The sequence below is a fragment of the Eutrema salsugineum genome, unplaced genomic scaffold (genome assembly GCF_000478725.1).
Source record: "Eutrema salsugineum unplaced genomic scaffold, Eutsalg1_0 scaffold_1, whole genome shotgun sequence".
Taxonomy (NCBI): domain Eukaryota; kingdom Viridiplantae; phylum Streptophyta; class Magnoliopsida; order Brassicales; family Brassicaceae; genus Eutrema; species Eutrema salsugineum.
The window spans coordinates 19,449,732-19,475,162 of NW_006256909.1; the positions used below are offsets into that span (position 1 = coordinate 19,449,732).

General features: G+C 37.9%; 1 protein-coding gene across 1 annotated transcript; it reads left to right on the forward strand.

The window, feature by feature from the left end:
• Positions 1-183: 183 nt before the first annotated feature.
• Positions 184-825, forward strand: LOC112082140. Its single transcript, XM_024149239.1, has one exon. It carries the CDS (start codon positions 184-186, stop codon positions 823-825), a length of 642 nt encoding a protein of 213 aa, XP_024005007.1.
• The last annotated feature ends 24,606 nt before the right edge of the window (positions 826-25,431 follow it).

Sequence of the window (25,431 nt, forward strand, 5' to 3'; positions counted from 1 at the left end):
TTTTGCTTCTATTTATGCTCTCTCCGCTGGAGAATTTACTCCCGAAGAGTATACCACAACTGTTATGTTACTTTTTTATGCAATATTCTTTTTTGTAATCGCTTTAGTTATTCATGTAAACGGTTCGTTTTAATGTAAAACATTATTATCTTACTAATAATATTTTGCATCCATGTTTTAGAAATGGCAAACATTGAGAAGCTTAAGTTCCCAGCTCTCAAAATAACTGGAGCAAACTACATAGCATGGATCACCGATGTAGAACTTTATCTAGAGTCGGAAAGGTTAATCAACACCATAAAAGAGGGAAATGAATCGTCTGCCCATGATAAGGCAAAGGCAATCATTTTCCTGAGGAAACATCTAGATGAAAATATGACGCATGACTATGCGCACATAAAAGATCCAGCAGAGCTATGGCAAGCTCTCAAAGAAAGGTTTGACAACCAGAGGGAAATAAACCTTTCCCATGCTCTTGAAGAGTGGAAAAACTTGAGGTTTCAAGATTTTGAAAAGGTTGAGGAATATAATTCCGCTATTCTGAGAATAGTCTCACAACTGAAATACTGTGGTAAACCCGTCACCGATGCAGAAATGCTCGAAAAGACGTATCTCACATTTCATAAGGAACATCGTGTTCTACAAGAAATGTATAGAAATTGTGGGTATACGAGATTCTCTGAATTGATCGTAACACTCATATTAGCAGAGAAGAATAATGAACTTCTCATTAGAAACCACAATTCTCGACCTACGGAAACCAAAACATTTCCTGAAGCAAAAGCAACGGTTGTAGAAAAACCTCAAATCAGCCTCTTCTTTTAGTATTTGCATCCATACATTTCTATTTTTAGAAAAAAATATTTGAAAACTGTTTTAATATAAATCCATTTTGGTATAATATTAAACTAAAATATTCATTTTATTTTACATTTAAATTTAATTCTACGAAATACAGATATTAATTTGATTATTTGAATTTCTCTACATATAAGTTAGATAGTTAGATAAAATCACAATAATCATTTGTTATTATACATTAACAAAAATAAAAACCGGATATTAAGTTAGATATAATTTTAAATATTAAAATTTAATAAATATCTTATTATATAAAATAATTCAAAGTTGCTAACTCACCTGATGGTAACATGTGTTAAGTAAATTAATCTGATTTTGATATGCTTTTAATGAATTTCTAATTATATCTAGATAAATGCATATATATATATATATATGCAAATTATGTGTAGATTAAGGAAAAAAACATAATAAAAATAAAAAAATACAGTTTATAAAAAAAGAAAAACATTATTTCATTTTAAGAGAAATTAAACAATAGATTATAAATTTACAACCAACAAAATATTTTGCTAATCTTTTTAGTTCATAAGGTACATATAAATTTTTTATTTTATATTACTCATGTTAGGTTAATGCATAAAATGGTTATTATTACATTAATATAGTTATGTAAAATATTTTTTTAATTATTATAATCTCATTATTTTATGTTTAAATAATATTATGATTGTTGATAACTTTATCTTTATGTATAACATATTTTTGTGATCTGATTTTGTTTTTTAATTTATTTTTGATTTGTTTTTTTTTCATAGGTTAAGAATATTAAATTATAAATCTGCATATATATATATATATATATATATAGGTACTTATCTAGATCAGAGCAATTATGTTAATTCATAAGGTGGTTATTGTTATATTAGTGTAGTCATGTTAGAATAATATTTCTTGAATTATTGTATTCTTATTATTTTGGATGTCAATATTTTATGATTGTTGATTATTATTATTTTTAAATTTTTGTACTATATATTTTTACAGGTGATATTTTTTTCTTTCTATTTTTCTTTATGGGTTAGAAAATGTGAAATAATAAACTCGCATATATGCGAGTATTTATTTAGTCTTATTATGAAAACACTGTTTTGAAACAAATTCAGGACAAGAAAAGTGTATCTAGTTTTTTTTTTTTTCCAGACATTTTGTTCGAGGATTGTCCAAAATGTCTGAGATTTACTTTATTTCAAATCCAACCATTTTTTTTTACCCAGATTAGTAAACCTTATCTCTAAACATCTTTCTCATATGAAAACGCCTCTGTTTTCTGCCGGAGGGCCGTTTTCTCATCTCTCCTTCCCCTAAAAAAGGCATGCACTGCCGACTCTGTTCAGCTTCCTCTTGGCTCTTCAATTACCAAAACTCTAGCCCTGTACTAAGACCTCAGCCGAACCTTCACTTGGATCTGTGTCTTCATGTGGTTTTTTCTTGACCCTATAAAGTTTTTCTCAACAATGGCGACCAAGATTACAGGATTTTCTCCCTTCTGGGATATATGAAGAATACTTTTTGGAGTTCTCTCTGTTCTAGCTGTGTGTTAAGCCCATATTTTCTTTTAGCTCTTGTCATGAAGAATCAAATCGGCAGAAGATTCAACAAGTGTACCAAGTGATTATAGCTTAAATCACGCATTAAGACTACGGTCTAACTTTAATCATGCATTATCTGCTCCCTGTTACAAAGAATTCACTATTGAAAGTCAAACAAAAACACCAGATGCCACACCAGATCTGCACCAAACAAGACTGAAGATATCTCCCATATGGGAAGCTTGGCGACTCCGACTGTTTCTATCCTTCTTGCCTTGTGCTAAGCATCTTAAAACATCCAAATCCGAAGACCTTTCTGGTTGTACAAGAAAAAATCAAACCCAAACCCAACTCTGTCTTTGTCGAGGATACAGAGAAAGATGCTGAGCAATTTGGAACTACAAACACCATAGAAGCCATAGCAGAAGAAAATGATTGGCTTAATGATGACGATTTATATGAGGAAGATGAACTGGAAGGTTTAAGAAGCGAAGCAAATTCCCAAATCTACAATCTCCAATGCTGATTTATATGAGGTCGAAGCAAATTCCCAAACCTCCGGTGGCCAATGGAGCTTTGTTGAAGAAGCAATGTTTTAGTAAAAGCTGAGTTTCTCCAAAAGCAAAAGGAAAGGCAAAGGAGTAGGATCTGGGCCAGGCCCAAATGAGAATAGAAAGAACACGCCCAAGGAGGAGAAATCTCTTAAGGCCCAAGGGCCAAAACTACCATCACCATCTTTTGGTCTGGAATATGCCTATAAACCAGCAAACCATCAGAAATGAACGTTATCGGATGGAACTGTCAGGGAGCGAGAGCCGACCTGACAAAAGAACATCTAGAAGAACTTCATCACTGTTTTCAACCTCGTTTCTTATTTTTATCAGAAACTAAGAACATTTGACTTTTTCTGCAAGACATGCACGTGTATTTTGGCTATGACCATGTTTGTACCGTAGAACCGAGAGGTCGAAGCGGTGGTTTAACTCTTTTTTATATGGATGAACCTACAGTTTTCTATGTATTACTTGGATGAGCATTTGATTGATGTAGAAACTACTCTAGACGGACATAAAATCTTTATGACTTCTGTCTACGGAGATCCGGTTGTAAAAAAACGAGAGCATGTCTGGGAGCGTCTCACTCGGATGAGCCTTTCTAGAAAAGAAGCCTGATTTATGATAGGGGATTTCAATGATATTACGGGAAATCATGAAAACGAGGAGGGCGAAGATGATCGGAATACTCCTTTATCCCCTTTCGAACTATGTTGGAGAACTGTGGCATGCTAGAGTTCCCGTATAAGGGAAACTTGTTCTCTTGGATTGGAAAAAGACGTTCGGGTAAATTTAAGTGCCGTCTAGATAGAGCTCTTGGGAATGAAGAATGGAAATCTAAAATTTCTCACACTTTTGTGGAGTACCTGAAATTATGGGGTTTAGATCACCGACCGGTTCTAGCTATGATACGAGTGGATAACTGACACGACTGACTCTTAAGAAAAACAAACACAATGTCAGCAACTACCTCCCACAGACTTAAACAACACTGTCCCCAGTAATGTCCCCAAAATCTTCCATCAATAATGCCTTGTATTCTCCAAATTCAAAAAGAAATTTGTTAAGTTTCAAAGACATATACCGTCAAGAATATGACACTCAGTCTGTAACTGAGAATGGAAAGAAGTATATGTATGTAACTTCTGATAAGTTAGGCAAAAGACTTATATTGGAAAAGTTTCCAAAACTCCCTTCCGGTTTGCATCATACTTATATAGATGCAATAGAATCGCATCTCGTGACAAAACGAAATCCAGAAGATTTAACATTGTGGCATGATCGCCTCGGTCACCCAGGAACATCAATGATGCGAAAACTTATAGAAAGCTCACATGGTCATTCGATGAAAATCAAGGAGATACATCTGAGAAATAAAATGACATGTGCTGCATGTTCTCTTGGTAAATTGATTATAAGGCCATCGCCAACCAAAATTAATAATAAATCACCAAATTTCCTTGAACGAATTCAAGGGGATACTTGTGGACCAATACATCCATCATGTGGACCATTCCACTATTTTATGGTATTAATTGACGCATCGAGCAGATGGTCACATGTTTGTCTATTATCATCTCGAAATATGGCATTTGCGAGATTTCTAACTCAGATAATAAAACTGCGAGCTCAGTTTCCTGATTATCCCATTAAGAGAGTTAGATTAGACAACGCTGGTGAATTCACATCCCAGGCATTCAAAGATTATTGCATGGTAATGGGGATTGAAGTTGAACATTCTGTGGCTCATGTTCATACAGAAAATGGTTTGGCTGAATCATTAATTAAGCGTCTGCAATTGATTGCAAGACCATTGATTATGAAATCAAAACTCTCAACATCTATATGGGGATATGCTATTTTGCATGCAGAAGCACTTATTCGGATAAGACCAAGTGCATACCATAAGTACTCCCAGTTACAATTAGCATTTGGTCGAGAACCAAATATTTCTCATCTAAGGATCTTTGGTTGTGCGGTTTACGTGCCTATAGCGCCACCGCAACATACAAAGATGGGACCACAAAGACGGTTGGGAATATATATATCTTGGATATGATTCTCCATCTATTATACGATACCTAGAACCACAGACTGGTGATGTTTTTACGGCATGATTTGCCGACTGTCACTTCGATGAGAAAGTATTCGCGGTTCTAGGGGGAGAAAATAAGGGTGTAGGAAAGGATATCAAATGGAGTGTACCATCCCTGTTACACCTTGATCCTCCCACTAAGCAGTCAGAACTAGAAGTTCGACGAATTATGCATTTGCAGAGTATAGCAAAACCAGCTACCTGATGCATTTGCAGATACCAAGACGGTCACTAAATCACATATACCAGCTGCAAATACTCCTGCTCGTATTGATATACCACAAGAACGTGGAAAAGCAGATGATACACGTGAATCTAGAACATGCTTGAAGCGTGGTAGACCTGTCGGTTCTAAGAACAAAAATCCTAGAAAACGAAAGGAGGCTGAAATGCATACTACTCCCAAAATAGCCGAAAGTATTTTGGAAGAAACAAATCATGAAACTAATGATAATCCAGAGCCTCGTGAACCTGAGAAAAATCATGAGATTTCCATAAACTACATCCATAATGGAAAGATATGGAACGGAAATGAAATAGATGATGTTGACGACGTTTTCTCATACCTCGTATCAAAGGAAATAGATGATGAAAATGAAGATCCAGAACCAAGGTCTGTATACGAATGTCAAAAGAGGCAAGACTGGCTGAAATGGAAAGATGCTATACAAGTTGAGCTAGATTCTCTTAATAATCGAAGTGTATTCGGACCAATTGTACTCACACCTGGAGATGTGAGACCGGTTGGATACAAATGGGTTTTCGTTCGGAAACGACATGAGAAAAACGAGATTATGAGATACAAAGCTCGTTATGGACGCAATTACATTTAGATTCCTGATGAGTCTAGCTGCTGATAAAAATCTAGAAATGCGTCTCATGGATGTCGTTACAGCATATTTATATGGAACATTATGTACAGATATCTATATGAGAATCCCAGACAGATTTAAGATGCCCGCAGCATTAAATTCTAAACCCAAAGAGTTATGTTCAATAAAATTACAAAGATCATTGTATGGGCTAAAACAATCTGGATGTATGTGGTACAATCGTCTCAGTGAACATTTAACAAAAGAAGGATATATGAACAATCCTATATGCCCATGCGTTTTCATCAAGAAAACAACATCCGGTTTTGTAATTATCGCGGTATATGTTGATGATCTGAATATTATCGGAACTCAAGGGGAAATACAAAAGACATCAAATTACCTAAAAGGAGAATTTGAGATGAAAGATCTCGGACAGACAAAGTATTGTCTTGGCTTACAAATTGAGCATTCTGAAAAGGGTATGTTTGTGCATCAATCCACATATACGAAAAAAGTGTTAAAACGCTTTAATATGGATAAATAAACTCCTTTAAGTACTCATATGGTCGTTAGATCACTTAAGGTTGAGAATGACCCATTTCGACCACATGAGGAAAATGAAGAGATACTTGGTCCTGAAGTACCATACCTTAGTGCAATTGGAGCCCTTATGTACCTAGCCAATTGTACACGGCCTGACATATCATTTGCTGTTAATCTTCTGGCAAGATTCAGCTCGTCCCCTACACGAAGACATTGGAACGGAATCAAACATGTCTTTCGTTATCTCCAAGGGACTATTGATTTAGGTTTGCTCTATCCTAAAAATTCAAAAGGTCAAATGATTGGTTTTGCAGATGCAGGATATTTATCGGATCCACATAAAGCCCGATCACAAACAGGATATGTATTCACGATTGGAGGCACTGCTATATCTTGGCGTTCTCAGAAGCAGACGCTCATGGCCACTTCTTCGAATCACGCTGAAATTATCGCGCTCCATGAAGCAAGTAGAGAATGTGTATGGCTGAGATCAATAAGTCAACATATCCAGTCAAGCAGTGGAATTCACGTAATTTTGGAACCAACTATCTTATATGAAGACAATGCTGCATGTGTTGCCCAGACAAAGGAAGGTTATATCAAAAGTGATAGAACCAAATATATCCCTCCAAAGTTCTTCTCATACACTCAAGAGCTCGAGAAGAATAAAGAAATTGAAGTAAGATATGTCCGATCTTGCGAAAACGCAGCACAGCTCTTCACGAAATCATTGTCGACCACTATGTTCCGAAAACATGTTCATAATATTGGAATGCGCCATCAACGAGACTTATAGAATGACATCTAGTTATTCAAGGGCGAACTTGCGTAGTTGTACTCTTTTTACCTTCCATGGTTTTTCCCACTAGGTTTTCCTGGAAAGATTTTTAACGAGGCAACAAAGACAAAACGCAAAAGAAGAAATAGTAAAGCCGGTCTCCAAGGGAGAGTGTTACAAAATTCAGGAAAAGCAGCAATCTACAAAGTCAAACATTGTGGCGATAGATGAAAAACATGAGTAAATTTGTGGAGCCCGCCTTCACTATTTACGCATAGTAACTCAAACTTTTTACGTCTATATATACGAAGGAAATTCTTCGATTGTAAACACACAACACATTTTCATTCTCAATAACATCCTCCTCTCTCTCTCTTACTCTCTTGCTCTCTCTTTTACGAGTATCCTGTTCTTTTGCGGGTATAAAATTTTCGTCTTTATTTATATTTATCTATATGATAAATTATACCTATTATTATAACAGTTTTACTTTTAGACCTGTGGTTTTAATTTTTGGTTTTTGGTTCCGATTCAGTTATTGACTGAGAACCGATCAGCAACATTATAAAATACAGAATGTACAAATGAAAAAGGATGATTTTTAATCAGATTGATTGAACTATATTATTAATTATACAAAAGAAACTCGAAAAGATAATGGAAAAAGGGCAATTTTCTTGGTAAGTATGCATGAGAGAGTGTAGCCGCGATTTCTTTTGGTGTCATGCCGTCGACCTGGCCTCGTGCTGGTTGACGAGAATTCTTGCTTTCTCCCCCTCTAAATTTCTTCTCCTTGTCCTCTTCTGATGTCAGTTCACCCTGCTTCTTCTTCGCCGTCGCCAGACCTTCCAGATCTGAAATCCTCCTCAGATACCCGTAGTTTCAGATCTGGTCGCTCCCTCTTGCTCCGTCGTGGTCTGCCCACCAGATTCTCTCTCCCTGGAGTCCTCTTCATCCCATGCCCTCCCGGCGTCATCTTTTTCTCTCCGGCTCTCTTGGCGTCCTTGATCTCTGCTCCTGCAAAGGAGGCTATCTTAAATGTGGAGCCTCCTGCTTCTTCTTCAGTTTCGACTCAATGCACTTATCCCAGAAAGTTATCCTCAGCTACTAATCCTTCTAAATCGGAGGTGATTCCCTCGTCGGCGGCGCCTCCGTACGCTTCGCGATTTACAGCCTTCCTCAGAAACTTGCGAAAGATGTCTCCTCCGTCCTTCTTTGAAGATGACACTCCCATTGTCCAGGCGCCTGACTCGATAATTTTAAAGGCATCTGAGCAATGGAAGGTCACATTATTTCTCAGTTCCATGGTCTTCTTCCACGGGCTTATGTCGTTTTCGCTGACCTAAACCCCATTTGGGGAAAATTCGGGAGCATAACGATGCACAAGATTTCAGATTTTGCCTGCCTTATCTTCATACTTTCAGTAGCCACCAGAGAATGGGTTCTGGAGGTTGGGTTTTGGCATGCAGGCAACTGCTCGTTTGTGGTCTCGCCTTAGTCCCCCTCCGGTGCTTTGGAACTCTGAAGCTTGAAACTGCTTCAACATGGGCAAAATTAAAAATGTGCCTCTGATGCTCTACTCCCTTCTCGGACTGAGTGTCATTGCGAGTGCCATCGGCGATCCTTTGCACAAGTAGAAGTCCAGGCTTGACGCGGTGAACATAGGTGAAACAAAGGTGAAAGTTGAAATTATGCTCGACAATCTAAAAGACCCTAATCCTCCATCTGAAAGTAGCTCCCTCCCTAATCAGTGTGCTAGATCCAGATCACCAACTCGTCCCAGAACTCGAGCTAAGATTACCCCTCCGGTCATCCCTGCGGGACAAGAGGTCAAAGTCCTAAATAGGTCTTCCCCAAAAGCTGCTCCTAAGCCCCCTTAGCCACTTCCACAGAGGAGAAATGCAATGTAGTGACGGAAAGTTCAAAGACTGCTCCCGCTGTTGCTCCTAAGGATCCTCCTGAGCAGTCCAAAGTGAAGCTGGGGCATGAGAAATATATTATTTCTCCTCCAAAGCCTGGTCCTCCAACTCAGATGTCTTCTTCCCAACGCAAAAAGGCGAAAAAAAGAGAGACAGGTGCACACTCAGCTTTTGGCCAGCAAGAAGCTTCGGCAAGAAACTCTGGCTTTGATTGCTAAATTTGACGGTTTCAAATACTCCCTGCGCATGATGGAGACCCGGGCTCCACAAGTGCATCTATCCTTTAATCTGGTCCTCAACCTTCCTTTTTTTTGGTGTATATAATGAAGGTTTTCTTTTGGAATGTAAGAGGTTTGAACAGTGTTGCTAGGTAAAGAGCAGTTAGAGGCTGGGTTCATACAAACAGACCTCTTGTTGGAAGTTTTTTGGAAACGCATGTGCAAGAAGGCAATGCTGTTAGAATAATGTCCTCCACCCTACCTGGTTGGTGTTTCGACAATAATTACTCTCATGCTGAAAATGGCAGGATCTGGATTATCTGGGATCCTGCTGTCTCAGTCATCATCTTCTCTAAATCATCTCAGTTAATCCTCTGCAGCGTTCAGATTTCAGACTCCTCTTCTTCCTTTGCGGTGGCATTTGTATATGCTCATAATACTGAGATTCAGAGAAGAACCCTATGGACTGAAATCAACCGTCTGTCTTCTACATCTCCTCTTAGTCTGACTCCTTGGATTATTGCTGGTGACTTCAACCAGATTGCTTCTACTTTCAGAATATTTACTCTGTTTTCCCCACCACGATATCTCTCCTGGGCATTACAAAATTCCAAGACTGCTTAACTCAAAGTAATCTTTGCCTCATAGAGGAGCTTCTTACACTTGGTATAATAATCGAGAGAAGAACCCATCCTCAGGAAACTGGACCGCGCTCTCATCATTGACATTGGTCTTTCAACATATCCAGATGCCTTAGCGGTGTTTGACCCTTCTGGCGACTCGTATCACACTCCATGTTTGATCGATCTTGATTCCTCGATGCCAAGCTCCAAAAAGGCTTTCAAATACTTCACTTTCCTCACTTCCCATCCAAATTACTTAGCCAAGTTTCAAGAAGCTTGGAACACCCCGATTTGTGTGGGTAATGCGATGTTCTCGCTCGGGCAGAGATTGAAAGAGGTCAAGTCTTGCTGCAGAAAATTAAACAGGGAAGGTTTTGGTAATATTCATCAAAAGGCAAAAGACTCTTTGGCGAAGCTGGAATCCATTCAAGAAGTTTTGCTTTGGAATCCCTCTCAGTCGCTTTGTATTGAGGAATCTGAAGTGAGAAAGGTATGAAACTTCTTCGCCGATGCTCAGGAATCATTCTTCAGACAAAAATCGAGAATCCGGTGGCTCAAGGATGGATACGCAAACGCCACATTCTTCCACAAATTGGTGGTTGCAAACCAGGCCAGAAATGCTATTCGGATTCTTTGGGACTCTCAAGGTACCACAATTGATGATATCTCCCAGATTAAGGATATGATCATTGCATACTATACTTTCCTTCTCGGCTCTTAGACCAATGGCATCTCTCCTCTGTCTGTTGAGAAATTCAAAGCGTTACAACCTTTTTGCTTCTCCACCTCGTTATCGACCCAGCTCATCATGATTCCCACCAGCGAAGAAATCTCTGCCACAGTGTTTGGTATGCCAAAGAATAAGGCCCATGGGCCCAGCGGTTTCCCAATGGAATTTTTCTGGAATTCTTGGCAGATAGTGGTTGATGTAACCATCAAGGCGGTCACAGAATTCTTTGCTTCTAGGCATCTTCTCAGGCCTTCCAAAAACTCCGGGTGCGCTACGCTCTCTGGCTTCAGACCGGTTTCATGCTGCTCAAACGTCTATAAAATTATTGTCCACTTGCTCAAGAAAAAACTCCAACTGTTTATCCCAGAAGCTGTCCAAGCTAACCAGGAGGGTTTTATCAAAGGCCGCGTCCTCTGCGAGAACGTTCTACTGGCATCAGAATTGGTCGACAATTTTCACAAACCAGGAATTATTACTAGAGGCTGCCTTCAAATTGATATCACGAAGGCCTTTGATTATCTGAACTGGGAATTTCTCATCAACATTCTTGTCGCTATTAAGCTTCCTCCCATCTTCATAAACTAGATAAGAGAATGTATCTATTCCCCTTCTTACAGTATCGCCCTCAACGGAGAGTTAATTGGGCTCTTTCCAGGGAAAAAGGGAATCAGGCAAGGTCATCTCTTCTCTTTGCTCAGGCTATGGATGTATTGGCTAAAATGCTGGCCCAGGGTGCTGCTAATGATTCCTTCGACCTCCATCCGTAGTGCCATGCTCCTTTGATCACTCATCTGAGCTTCACTGACGATATGTTGATCTTCTTCGATGGCTCAGAAATCTCTGCAAGGTATTCTCTCTATTTTGGATGACTTTAAGAGAGCCTCATGTCTTGGAATAAACAGGGAAAAATCGTTCCTCTATTTGGATGAAAGGAATATTCAAGCAGCCCACGAGCTTTCGGAGACTTACGGCCTCTCGCAAGGCTCTCTCCGGTAAGGTATTTGGGAGTTCTTCTAACTACTCAGAAGATGTCTGCAGAAGATTATCAGCCTCAAATCAAGAAAGTCTACAAGAGATTTAATCCTTGGAAAGTCAAAAAGCTCTCTTTCGCGGGTCGGCTTCAACTTCTCCAGTCTGTCATTTTCTCGACCATAAACTTCTGGACCTCTGTCTTCATTCTCCCCAAGAAGTGTATTGCCTCGCTGGAGAAAATGTGTAATGCCTTCTTATGGAGTGGTGCACCAAACTCTGCAAGAGGAGCAAGAATTTCGTGGAATTCAGTCTACACTCCTCGGAAATCAGGTGGTCTTGGTCTGCGTCGCCTTCAGGACTGGAACAAGGTGATGGGTAGCTTATTTGGTTGATCTTCACATCGAGTGGCTCTCTCTGGGTCTCATGGATACGCAGAACTCTTATCCAAGAAAGGAATTCATGGGATCTAAATCCTCTAACCGCTGGCAGTTGGATTTGGAAACAGCATTGTAAGCTTCGCACCCTTGCTCGCCGTTCATATTTTGTGATGTCAAATTAGGTATAACTGCCAAATTCTGAACTGATAATTGGATAAGTCTAGGCCCTCTGATTGACCTGACTGGTGAATCTTGCCCTCGATGCTGTGGTCTCCCTTTAAATGCGGTGGTTGCAGACGGTTTACGGGATGGTGTTTGGTGGCATGAGAGTTCAAGAAGCAGGAATGCAAGGGTCCAGTTGATCCGTCAAAGCCTCCCTCCCTCTCAGCCTATTACCTTGTCTGAAGCTGATGATGTTTATAAATGGATAATTGGTCCTACAAGCACTTCGAAGGATTTCTCTGCTTCGGATACTTGGTTAGCTCTGCACCCAATGACTCATGTGATCCCCTGGCACAAAGCGGTTTGGTTCAAAGGCAGAATTCCAAAACATGCTTTTATTTGCTGGGTTACCGCAAGTGATCGTATGCATACCAGAGACCGCCTTAGAAATTGGGGTCTGAATATCCCTTCTTCGTGCCTGTTGTGTGATGCCGCAGATGAATCTAGGCAACACATCTTCTTTGATTGCCCTTCCAGCACATAGATTTGGAAGGCTTTTTATTCAGCAAGCCTTCTCCTGATGGAAACATCTTGCTGATTATGAAATTGGCCTTCCAAGCGTCCCTCTATGGGACATGGAGAGAAAGAAACTCAAGGCTTCATTCAGCGACATCTCGTCCGGCTCCTAGCTTAATGGTGGAGATCAAAAGAACGATCTGCTGCCGTCTTGATCCTCTTTGTCACGCTGAGCCTCTTCACACCTCAACCTCGTTTCTGGCCACTTGGTTTAGTTTATTTCCTAACTAACAATTTACTCTTTCTTTGATTTCAGTAACCTTTTTTTGTATGATCTTTCGCATTAGTGCTGTAATCCTGCGGGGCAAAGATGTAAGAAACGTTCTTTTGATGAAATGGAAACGTTTTGATTAAAATAAAACATTATAAAATACAATGTCCTTGCCGGTGGCAGTGGGACATGAGTAGCACAAACGGGGGACATGGATTACGGTCTGGTGCATTTAATTTGAACCACCAACATCAAATCTTTGTTACAAACTCAACCTGTCCTTTTATTTAAGTCAAGTAATTCCTTACCTTGACAAGAGAAGGATAGCCTGAAATAAATAAATATATATATATATATATGTGTTGTTAATGATATGTTCATAATTTGCATCATTTAGGTTGCATAAATCATTCCAAATCATGTTTTATTTCATGTATTTTAGGTCCCTAGGGTTTGTTTTAGAACTTAGGAGATGCATTAGGTCCCAATGAGTCTTTGCATGTTTTGAGTGTCTATCAGGTGATTATGGAGCTGAAAAGATGAATCCAGGAGGTGGAATGGTGAGCAGAGCTTGAAAAAGTGGAAAACTTGAGTCTATGGAGGTTATCGGCCATTCTCGCTGGCCAGGAAGGTTTTACCGGCCATTTTCATGTACCGCGGGAAGCTTTACCGGCCATTTTCACGTACCGCGAATTAAGTATATCGGCCAAAATCTCCGGGTGCGAACGAGTCTCAGAAATCACCTGTCCGGGGAGCCTTCCGGTCCGATTCAGATGGCGGGTCCTTCATAGAAGTTGGAGAGCATTGAAGCACGGTCTCATAGAAATTGGAATCGTAGAATTCGGACGCGTGAGCAGAGAGATAAGCTCGTCGGAAGAAACCCCTGTCTCGCAGGTATTCCGGACCGAGCAGATCAGTTCTGAAGGATGCGAAGGACGGTGCACTTCCAGGCCGATTCAGCTTCCGGGTCCTTCATGAGAATCAGAGACATTTGAGTTTTCTTTCCAGAACGTCCAAGAGCATTCAATTCGGATCTATGAGCAGGAAGATACGGCCTCCGGAATGGACACATGTCTAGACGCCTCTCTCTGGTCGTATACATGCACTGCAAAGATGTGCCCTCCAGGAAGCCTTCCACCTCCCAAGCACTGAAACTTCCTTCACAAAAGTTGGAGATAAATGAGTCCTCTGTCTTCTGCAACCGAAATCATTCAATTCGGACAAGTATCACAGGAGTTACACTCTCCGGAATGCGAAGTGATCTAAGCTGCTCTGGATGCTGCGAGATGGTCTTGCGACTTGGTTAACCCGCAGGCCTGAAGATGAACGCCTGAATGCTGATGCTGCGAGTTGAAATGTGCGGGTAAACTATCACTGGAAGAGGTCTGGAGCTCCCGAGCAAGAGAAATGCTAAGTCCACAATCGTGCGACTTAGGCATGCGAGTCATCCGCGCCTGGATCTATGCCGCACGATCACTCGGAATTCACTCCGACTTGAGCCTGCGACCTAAGTGCAATAGAGACCAACCCGCACAGTTTCTACATCCCCCAGAAACCGGCTCAGCCCTGCGAGTTGGAGAGGAAGGAGACCATGCCGCAGAAACACTCGCAATTTACTCCTAGATAGGCGTGCGGCTCCGACAATGTGATTCAAGCCTCACAAGACAAGTCTTCATCTACTGCGACTTAGGTGTGCGGCCTGGGACATACTGAACCGACCCGCAGCTTTTCCCACTTTATCCATTAAAGCCGGGTCAGGACCCGGTTTGTTCCGGGCTGACCCGGTTCGTTTTTAAGAAGGTATAAATACTTTTTAGGGTTTTTTGGGGGAGAACTAAGTTTTATTCCCTTTGTCTCTTGCCTTTTTGGTGAAAAGACTCCATTAAGAAGAGAAATATCTTTATTTGAGTGTTTAATCAAGAGAGTTTAAGGAGATCTGGGTGTTTAAAGCTGTTTTCTTTTGAATCTATCATCTCCATCTCCATTTCTCATCATTAATCATGCTAATCTACTCAACTTGCAAAAGTTTAAGAGAGATTAGTATGATTAGTGAGTAGTCACCTTAATGAGGTTCTAGATGTGTAGGTTAGGGTGCTAAAGTGTTAGATTAGGAGTGCTTAGGGCTAGATTCATTGATTCATCTCTCTAAACAGCTGTTCTCTATGCTAAATCCTTGATAATCACTTGAGATCTAGATTCTGGGAATTTCATGCACCAAAAGTGTTTGATGAAATTCCTGAAAGAGTTGTGTTAGAGGTTTAAGTAATTTTTCATCATGGGAATGATTTGTTAAATGCTTGAATGATCATTAAGAGCTGTTTGTTAATGCATATTGATTCATGTTTCACAAATGGGAATTTGGTTTGAAAATGGATTAGTATAGGGGTTAATACCTTCATGAGAGGATTAACCTAGATTAGAGTTCTTAATCATTTGAATCATGTCTCATCATTGTCATTAGCATTTCTAGTTTAACACCAAGGCACCCTAACCAACTATCATGTCTAGAATCTCATGCCTCCATCATATCATATTCACATCATTTGTCATTGTCATTTGTCTTTAAACCTGTTTATGTTTATAGTTGTCTCTAGATTAATCAAAACCTATTCTTGTTTGCTTGAATTAAGAACTTGATCATATAGCTTAGTGTCTAACACCACATCTGGATTGATAAACCTCTTTGTACTACATTGACAAGGGGATTGATAGCCCTGAGACCCTTAAAAGTCTTATCTATCAATTGGCGCCGTTGCCAAATTGTGGTTTGATTAGCATTAAGCTCTGATCTGTTCTTGAGATCAAGTGCTTACTTTCTTGTTTTTACTGATTCCTTTCAATTTCTGTTTGTGATTTCAGGTATATGAACACCAGGTCTAGATCAAGAAGCTGCGGTATAATGGGCATCCATATTAATTATTCATAACACTCCCCATTGGATGTTCATTATAATGTAATAGCAGTAAAGCACATATTATGCTGCCTCATTAAAAACTTTACTAGGAAAACCCAATAGGAAAAACCATAGTTAAGGGAAAAGAGTGCAGCGCGCTATTACTCCCCCTCATGAGTACAACACTTGAAATGTTTGAGAAAATGTGATCCAATATGATGAACAATCTTCTTGAAAATAGCAGTTGGAGACGTCTTGGTACATAAGTCCGTCAAATATTCACTTGAACGAATTTATAGTAGATGTATATCACCATTGTGTTTTCAGCTGCCTCGTTAATACCTTGTCATATACCAATAGGATAAAAACCATGATAAGGAAAAAGAGTACAACTATCATATATCTCCCTATGGAAGCATCTTCTTCAGGAGATGGATACCAATCATATATATCATCTTTAGAGAATCATAACCTTTGTTAATGCACTCATATGATTTTTAAAATTTTCCAATTTATTGGAACTTATTAGACTTATTAGTCCATAACACTATTTTCACATAAAATATTTTCTTCGTATAGTGTTCTTCAAGAACAAGAATTTATTACTCTTAGCAATTTAAATTCTTCTTGTCTGCTTCTGGCAGTTTAAATTTTCGGTAGCCTAAATCATGCATCTTTCTCATTATTAAACTCACAAAGGATCTAAAAAAATAATTGCATCCACCACTAGATAGAATATCGTTTCAGATATCATTTTCATTTATTTTTTTGCATAAAGATCCATTTATGTCTTACTAGTTTTACACTTTCAAGTATAAGGACTACTGGTCCAAATAATCATCTGCAAGAGATTCTAACTTTAATTTTAGGAATTTTCTATGATTGGCCAATCATCACTTTACATACATTTTTTAAAACATTTTCTTATACCATGGTTTTTGATCCTCAATTCTAATCATCAACTGCTTTATTATATGCACGACGTTGATTTGCTTTTGATTCCATTTATTTAAGACATGATTCAACTAGTTGAAATCTCTTATCATTACTAGATACCTAGATTTCTTTCTTTCTCATGTCTATGTCGCTTCTGGAGATTGCTTCCTCGGCCTTGCCAGTTTATATATGCTCATTTTTCTTTTCGAGGATTCATATCTTTGGAACCAATAGGTCTATCACGCTTCATGCGATCTTTAACCTCAATAGCAGTTGATATTGTCCATCCGGGACATCAATATTAATTGGAGCACAGCTGGTATCACTCAACAGGGTCAGGAAATGCTTCTGGCATAACTTTTCAAACAAATTATCTTTTTAACTTTTAGTGCACATTTTTAATGAGGATCAAGATAATTATTATTCATTGATTTTCCTGGTGTTTATTTTCTTCTCTCGTTATAATTGTTGGAAAAACTGACTCATTGAAATGACAGTCTGTAAATCAAACCTTATTAAAGAAGATTTATATCCAACAATTCTTAACCTCCTTTGAGGTTCCATCTAAGATCAATGTGGTGGAGCAACAATATATCCAAAATTTTAAGATGGGAAATATCTGGCTCCTGACTAAAACCAATCTTGGGAAGATTATTTGTTGGCTAAATGCAAATTAATGTGGTTTCACTCTAATCGATTAACCAAATACTTTCGCAAAATATAATGGATGATCAGTTCAAAATATCTCTTGTATAAATACCAGAAAATCAATAATTCTAAATTTATTGGAGAGTGAAAGCCAAACACATAAAAATCTTCTGGATCTTATTCACATTATTATTTAACTGGAATGGTTTAACAAGTTATGCCAAAACAGTGAGATTTTAGTAAACTTCTGGTTTACTTATCATGATATATTCTAAATGATTCTTGCAAAAATCGAATTCATATGAAAAATGCAAAATTAACCACAGATAATTCATGCTTAAATACTACAAAGAAACAGAGCATAAGAGTTCATGCACTGAGGAATATTAGTGGCAGATAATTCCTAAAAAAAATAATTAGAATTAATAACAGATAATTTATGCAAAACTGGTAAATCATAAAAATAATTTCTTAATTCAATTTTAACCATGTTTAATAAAACAAAGGAAACATAATATCATAATGCAAAGATAAAAACTAAATAAAGCCAACACCATAGCTAAATCAAAGATTCCTTTAAGAGGCTTGGGAATCACCACAATCCATTAGATCATCTTCATCATCGAACATGAAGTTTGTTTCAGCATGCACTTCTTTTTGTTTTAATGACTCTTGATAAAGGTCAACAAGGTGCTTTGGTATACGACAAGTACGAGACTAGTGATCTTTTCCTCCACAGCGGTGACAAACATTTGTTATTGTCTTTTCTTTGTTATCATCTTCCTTTTCCACTTTTGCTGAGAGTATGAATTCTTGAAAGAAATACTTTGGCCTCGGCCTCGACCTCGACCTCGACCTCGACCAAAACCATATCCTCGTCCATGATCACATCTACTTCTGTGTCCACGTTGGTAACCACTTCCTTCATCATCATGAGATACCATATTTGCTTCAGGCAATGGAGCAGAATCAGTTGGACGTAATTGATGGTTTTTCATCAGTAGCTCATTGTTTTGCTCAGCCAGACGGAGAAAAATATAAGTTCAAAGTATTTCTTATATCCTTTTTCACGATATTGGTGTCTGCAGGACAAAATTGTTTATGTGAAAGGTTGAGTATATCTTTTCCAGCATATCTGCATCTGTGACTTTCTCTCCATATAGCTCCAATTTAGAAGTTATTTTGAACATTGCTGAGTTATACTCACTTACTGACTTAAAGTCTTGTGTATTCTCAGATGTGTCCAATCATAGCGAGCTTTAGGTAATACTATATTTTTCTGGTGGTCAAACCTATCCCTTAAGCTACTCCAAAGAACTTCTGGTTCTTTTATGGTCAAGTATTCATTCTTGAGATCTACATGGAGATGATGGTGAAGGAAGATCATAGCTTTCGCTTTAGTTTGAGTGGTTGCTTTATTTCCCTCTTTGATTGCATTACCAAGACTTTCAGAATCAAGGTACATCTCAACATTGACCACCCAAGATAAATAATTTTCTCCAGAGATATTAAGAGCATCAAACTCAAGATTGGTAATGTTTGGCATAGTTTTCTGAAATAATAAAAAAAATAATCAAGTTTCATGATAATCAACTAAAATGCAAGTATTATGAGCAAAGTTTATTTAGAAATTGAGATTTAATGTATTAACGCTTAAAACATGCACCAATTTATGAATTGAACAAATAAATCAAATCATATGACATTGATTAACATGATTTAATTTTAAAAAAATCAAATTAATATTTAAAGTAATGTTCTATGAATCTAATAACATAAAAAATTAATCTGATATTAATATTAATCAAACGGTGAAGGTATATTTAATATAAATAAATTCTGTGATGGCAAACCAATGTTTTTAACATATTAATTAATAAAATAATGATTCTATTATAAAACCTTAGGGACATGTTCTTTATGTGCTATAAAATACTAATTGAGGAATGGTAAATTAAATCAAGCAACTTATATTAAATCAAAATTTTTAATTGATTTCAAAAACACAAATACTTTAAAAATCTCAATTTAGTGATTTTAAAGAACTTTCTCCAGTTAGATGACATGTGGTCATTTGAATAGATGACATGTGTCTCTCCTCAACATCAATTATGAAACGTTCTGACTTTTAACTTTTCAGTTTTGTTGCTTCCTCTTCATCTCCCTTCTATAAAAGTTTAATCGCAAAATTTTAGATGTAAGATTTAAAATCCATGTTTCATATCTTCCCAAGCATCTTTTTTTTTTCCCTTTTACATCTTTTACATCTCCAATGATATTTCTTATTTTTGTCAGTTTTTTTGGCCACAATCATTATTAACGTGTTTGCGTTGCATGTCCAGCTTTGGATTTATTTTGGAATCTACAAAGAGAAGAAAACTTTCAGAAACTTTTTATATGAATGGAGGTTGAAGATGAGGCAATCGGAAACTCTGAAGATCTGTGCTAATCGTTTCAGTAAAAAAATTTGAAACCTTGCTCTACGCTGGTGTCAATTGTTTGTGGATGTGTATTTCTAACATATTCTTTTCACTCATATGATCTTCTCTTTTGGGATTTTCTCCAGCTAGAACGGGCATGAATGTTTAAGAACACACTGGGAAGTGAGAACAACAAGTCTTGTTTATGCTACGCTTGTAATTATTCCGATGCGGAATTGAAGGATGGGTTTTTCTGTATCCAACTTGCATCAGTTGAGAGTGAATGTGAATTTTTTTAATTGTGTATTTTTGGCTCGTTTGATTGGATTTCTTATAGTACAGCTGATAAGACTTGGTTTTTTTTTTGTGAATCTGATCATTGTGTCATACATTATACTATTATAGTAGCTTACCCCGTATGAGTTATGATTAACTACTTTCTTCATTTTCATATGCGTTCTGTTTTTCATTGTTTTGCTTAATTCGTATCAGGAGTCTAGAGCAAGTATTTTGTCCATTTATGATGGCTTGGATTATTAGAGGATCTTGAACTTAGTGATATTGCCATATGACAAAATGTTTTCAAAGTTTTGGATATAATATCTTTTTCCAATTTATTTGATTTGATTTAAATTGCCATACAATTTAATAGACACCTTAATAATTTCAAAGTGTTAAAAGAGTATCGTTGTTGTTGCTTGATGATAGCCTTTTAAAGATGGGACATAAACTAGAGCGGTCTGTATTATTAGAAAGGTGGTACATAGACAAAAATAGTTTAGTGTTAACTTTAGTACTGGTTGCCTCAATGTAGCTTGGAACTAAGTGGTTTGTAGTATTAAAAAGTATTTATCTAATCATGATATTTATCTAAGTCACGTTTCATCATGATGCTTTGTTTGTGTTGTAACACTTTTTTGTTGATAAAATGTCAATTTGATAGTAGAATTGCATAAATAATCAACTCTTGTTTCTTTTAACAAACTGCAAAGCATTTATGCAGAAGTTAAAGGAAATTGCTTAATCTAAAGAAGAAAGAGAAGAGAGCAAAGACACCTCTGATACCCCTGGTCTTCTTGAGAAACCAACATGGCAATAGCAGAGAAAAACGAGGAAAACAAAAGGACTGGGGATGTTGAAAAGAAGAAAACTAAGTCGTATGTTCCCACAACTAAAAATGCATTAATGGGATACACACACGACCAGGTAACCGGTAGCCTAATGTGTTATAAATCCGACGATTTTCTCAAAAATAATTGCTACATGTTTTGAGTCGTGTTGAGTCTCATATGTTAGTGACACATGTGACATTTGCATATTGCGAGACTGATTTTTTGGGTTGTTTGGGTTCATGATACGGAATAATAGAGTATATTTTGAGTTCTTTTATGACTCAAGCCATTGTCCATGCCAAAATCTCAAAGGCTGTAAGATTTTAATTCGTATTTATATGCAAAAAAATATCTAATAACTTGATGTGTTTGTATAACATGATGCTTCTCTGTGATTTAGAGTTTTTTCCTAAGAATCTTCATCTATATGCTAATAATGTTTCAGGTGGCAACCACGAAGTACCTAATATGTACAAGCATGATAGGAAATGTTTAGAAAAACATCAGAGGCTATGATGACCCAAAAATCCATGTCATAAGAAAAGGTAAGCCATTGGCTTCTTCTTCTTTGTTCCAAACTCGAACTCGATTTCCTTACCAAAAGATCCAAGTCATTGCATTTGCAGGGTACAAAGAGACACATACACTTGACAAGAAATGGATGTTGGTTAAGAATACTAAGACGGTGACCCATGAATAAACATTGAATTTATTTCTCTTGATAAAAAAGCTTATGCAATCTTTTTGCTTGTCTAAGCATCAGAGATTTTTTATCTCATGACTCACTAAGACTTATTAGTTTTTAAATAAAGGTTTATGAAAACACAACGTTTAACTAAAACCCGCGCGTACGCGCGGGGTATTCACCTAGTAAGATATAAAGATCAGACAATTAATTATTTTAAATAAAATAATTTAGCAATAAAGCATAAATTTTTTTAGTCAAATATATTTTGTCTATTGGATAGCAAATCATGATTTTTTTTTTTTGAATTGAATGCAAAATTTTATACCAACTCAAAAAAAAAATGTTTTTACAACCAGGATTGCAGCTTTTGTTTAGTCAACTGAAATTGAAAAACAAATTTAAAACAGAGCTTTATAACTTGCTCGATTAGTCTCTGGTGCTAAACCAGACTTGGAGTGTGCCTTCAAAGGAACAATCGTGTAGGTCTCTGGTGGATTGGATGCGACAGCGAACCAGTTTGTCGATGAGCTTTGTCAAAGTCGAGGGCGTAGAGGGAGGATCGCCATGACGCCGAGAATTCCGTTCCCGCCAAATGCAGTGAAAAGTGCACTGCAGAACATAACGGAAGAGGAAGATGTGAAGCTTTCCCATACTCGTGTCTGTTAAGAGCTGGAGCAGAGTATTCTAGAGAGTCGTAAAGCGATGCCGGAGAATTCCCTTTACCAAATTAAACCAAACCTCCGTCGAGAAACTACAGGTGAAGAACAAGTGGTCTCGCGATTCAACTGGATGGTTGCAGAGAATACAGGCTGGATTGATCTCGATATTCCATTGCTGCATTCTATCCCCTGTTGAGAGGCGATTTTTCAGAGCCAACCAGGCAAAAACAGAGTACTTCGGAGATGAATATTTAAACCAGATACCCCGATGCCACTGAACACGAGGCGAAGCATGACGAGTAATGAGCCATGTGTTTTTGGAAGAAAACACATGTCTGAACTGTCCCTCTTTATGTTAAAGAGGAATATCCGCCATTGTCGGGTTAATCAGTGGACACTTGTTCTCCAGAGCCTCTGCAATGTGATTTAATACCCTGTTCCGATACTGTCGTCGCCGTCGCTGTAAAGCAGAAGCAACCGAAGCATGGAGAGATACGCCAAGATCAATAGTTCCACGCGAACAAGTAATATCAATAAGTCTCCCCAGATCAGACCAAATGTCGTACCAGAAGCTTGTTTTTTCACCATTTTTGATATCAACTCGATGGAAATTCTGCGCAAGAGATCGATACTTAAGTATCTTCTTCCACATCCAAAACCCACACTTATGCTTTCCCCAATCGACCAGAGTATCTTCCCAGATGAGATAAGTATAAATTCACTTAACTCACAAAGAAGGATGATGAGAAACAATACGCCATATAAGTTTAAGACAACAAACTGTGTTTACCTCAGTAAAAGGACGAAGACATAGACCTCCTTCATCTCGCGGCTTACAAACAATTACTACCATATATACAGTATACTTATGATTTGATTTTAATATTCGATCATGGTGGTATTCTAATATGCAAAAACGAACGTATATAATATTATAATTTAATTGTCACATGGTCCATATAATTATGCATAATAAAATCAACAATAAGAAGTATTATGACGCATGGTTTATTGATTCCACTACAAAAAAAACACCGTTTTACAACGGCCAAAATGGTCGTTATTTCGTCGTAATAGCCCTATTACGACGGACTACCGACGATTTCAAAATCGTCGTAAACTCATCGTCGTAATAGACAAATCGTGGTAAAAGACAAATCGTCGTAAAATCGTCGTATACTCTACGACGGCTTCTTTTCGTCGTAACAACGATGGAAAAAGATCGTCGTAAATGCGTCGTACATTTTACGACGACTTTACATCGAATTGCGTCGATTTGGTCTTCGTCTGGACCGTCGTTAAGTCGTCGTTAAAAATCGACGTAAAATCGTCGTAAAATATACAACGCAGTTTTCGTCGTAAATCAATCGTAAACTATTTTATCATTCTGTCGTAAAATCGTCGTAAAACACGGACGTATAGTCGTCGTATTTGTCGTCGTACATTTTGGTCGTAACTTCATCGTACTTTTTACGACGAATATACGACGCTTTAATAAAATAATAATATAATATATTATGACGATTATACGATATTTTATATAATTGAAAAAAAAAATTAATTCGAATTAAAATTAAAATTAAAAAAAGAATTAATTTACAATTTAAAATTTAATTAAATTTCAAATTAAAATTAATTTTAGTATTTACAAAAATAACCCTAAAGATCTAACTCTAAATATAAACTAAAGTCGATCCCGTCACCGGTCTGCTCCCATCATCTTCCACATGTTCTTTGCCGGGTCTTCGGGTTGAGGTTTCCGCCGCCTGATCACCGGATCTTCGGTTAGAGGCTTCTGGCGCCTGATCTCCGGCTCTAGGAGGATCAACCCCGAGAGACCGGAACATCTCCTCATCCGTCTGCACCGGTGGTTGCTTCCTAGAAGATGACCCGACAGACAATCCGACAACTCCATCAGCCCGCAGCCTGTCCAACTGCGCCATGAGCACCGGGTTGTCGGCTCCAGTTTCCCCCACGCGTTATTGTTTCATCTGCCCTCCAATGATCGATTTGCGCATGTATATCAGCTCCTGTTAAATTTACGGGTGGAGGGACATGTACACTTTTGTTCTTCATAAATAACCTCTTGTTCCTCCGATATGGATGGTTATCCGGTAAAAACCTCCGGTGACAATCAAACCAACAAGTTTTTCTACCATGTTTTAGCTGAAACGCATCAGTTCGATGAAGACAATAAGGACAAGATAGCCTCCCATGTGTAGTCCATCCTGATAGCATACCATAAGCGGGGAAATCGCTTATTGTCCACATAAGCACAGACCACATAGTAAATTTTTTCCTCGTAGAACAGTCATATGTGCGAACGCCAGTATACCATAACTGATTCAACTCATGTATGAGTGGCTGCAGAAATACATCGAGAGCTCGCTTCGGATGATTTAAACCTGGAACCAAAATAATTAGGAAAAGAAATTCCCTTTGCATGCACAAATCTGGAGGAAGGTTATAAGGAGTTAGGATTACTGGCCATAATGAATATTGTCTACCAGACATACCAAATGGACTAAAACCATCAGTGCACAGACCAAGATAGACATTCCGTTTGAACTTAGCAAAATCTGGGTCTACCATATTGAAGTGTTTCCATGCCTTTGCATCTGATGGATGAACAACTTCTCCATCTACTTGTGTATGTTCCGCATGCCATCTCATTGATGCAGCTGTCCTTTCAGATTGATAAAGCCGTTTTAACCTATCAGTTATAGGGAGATACCACATACGTTGGTACGGTATCCTTTTACGCCCACCAGTTTACGGCCTGTATCTTGGTTTTTGGCAAAATCGACATTCCTCCAGCTGATTATCATCTTTCCAAAAAATCATACCGTTGTCAACACATACATCTATCATCTCAGAAGGTAGACCAAGACTAAAAATCAACTTCTGTATTTCATAGTATGTTGCCGCTGCCAAGTTATCCTCCGGTAGATACTCTCTCAGAAGATCAGTCCAATCATCCATGCAAACCTCAGCCAGGTTATGATCTGTTTTAATTGACATCATCCTCGCTGCCAACGATAATTTAGACAGGCCTTCTCTACATCCTTCGTAGATTGGCTGATTAGCATTGTCTAACAAATCATAAAAT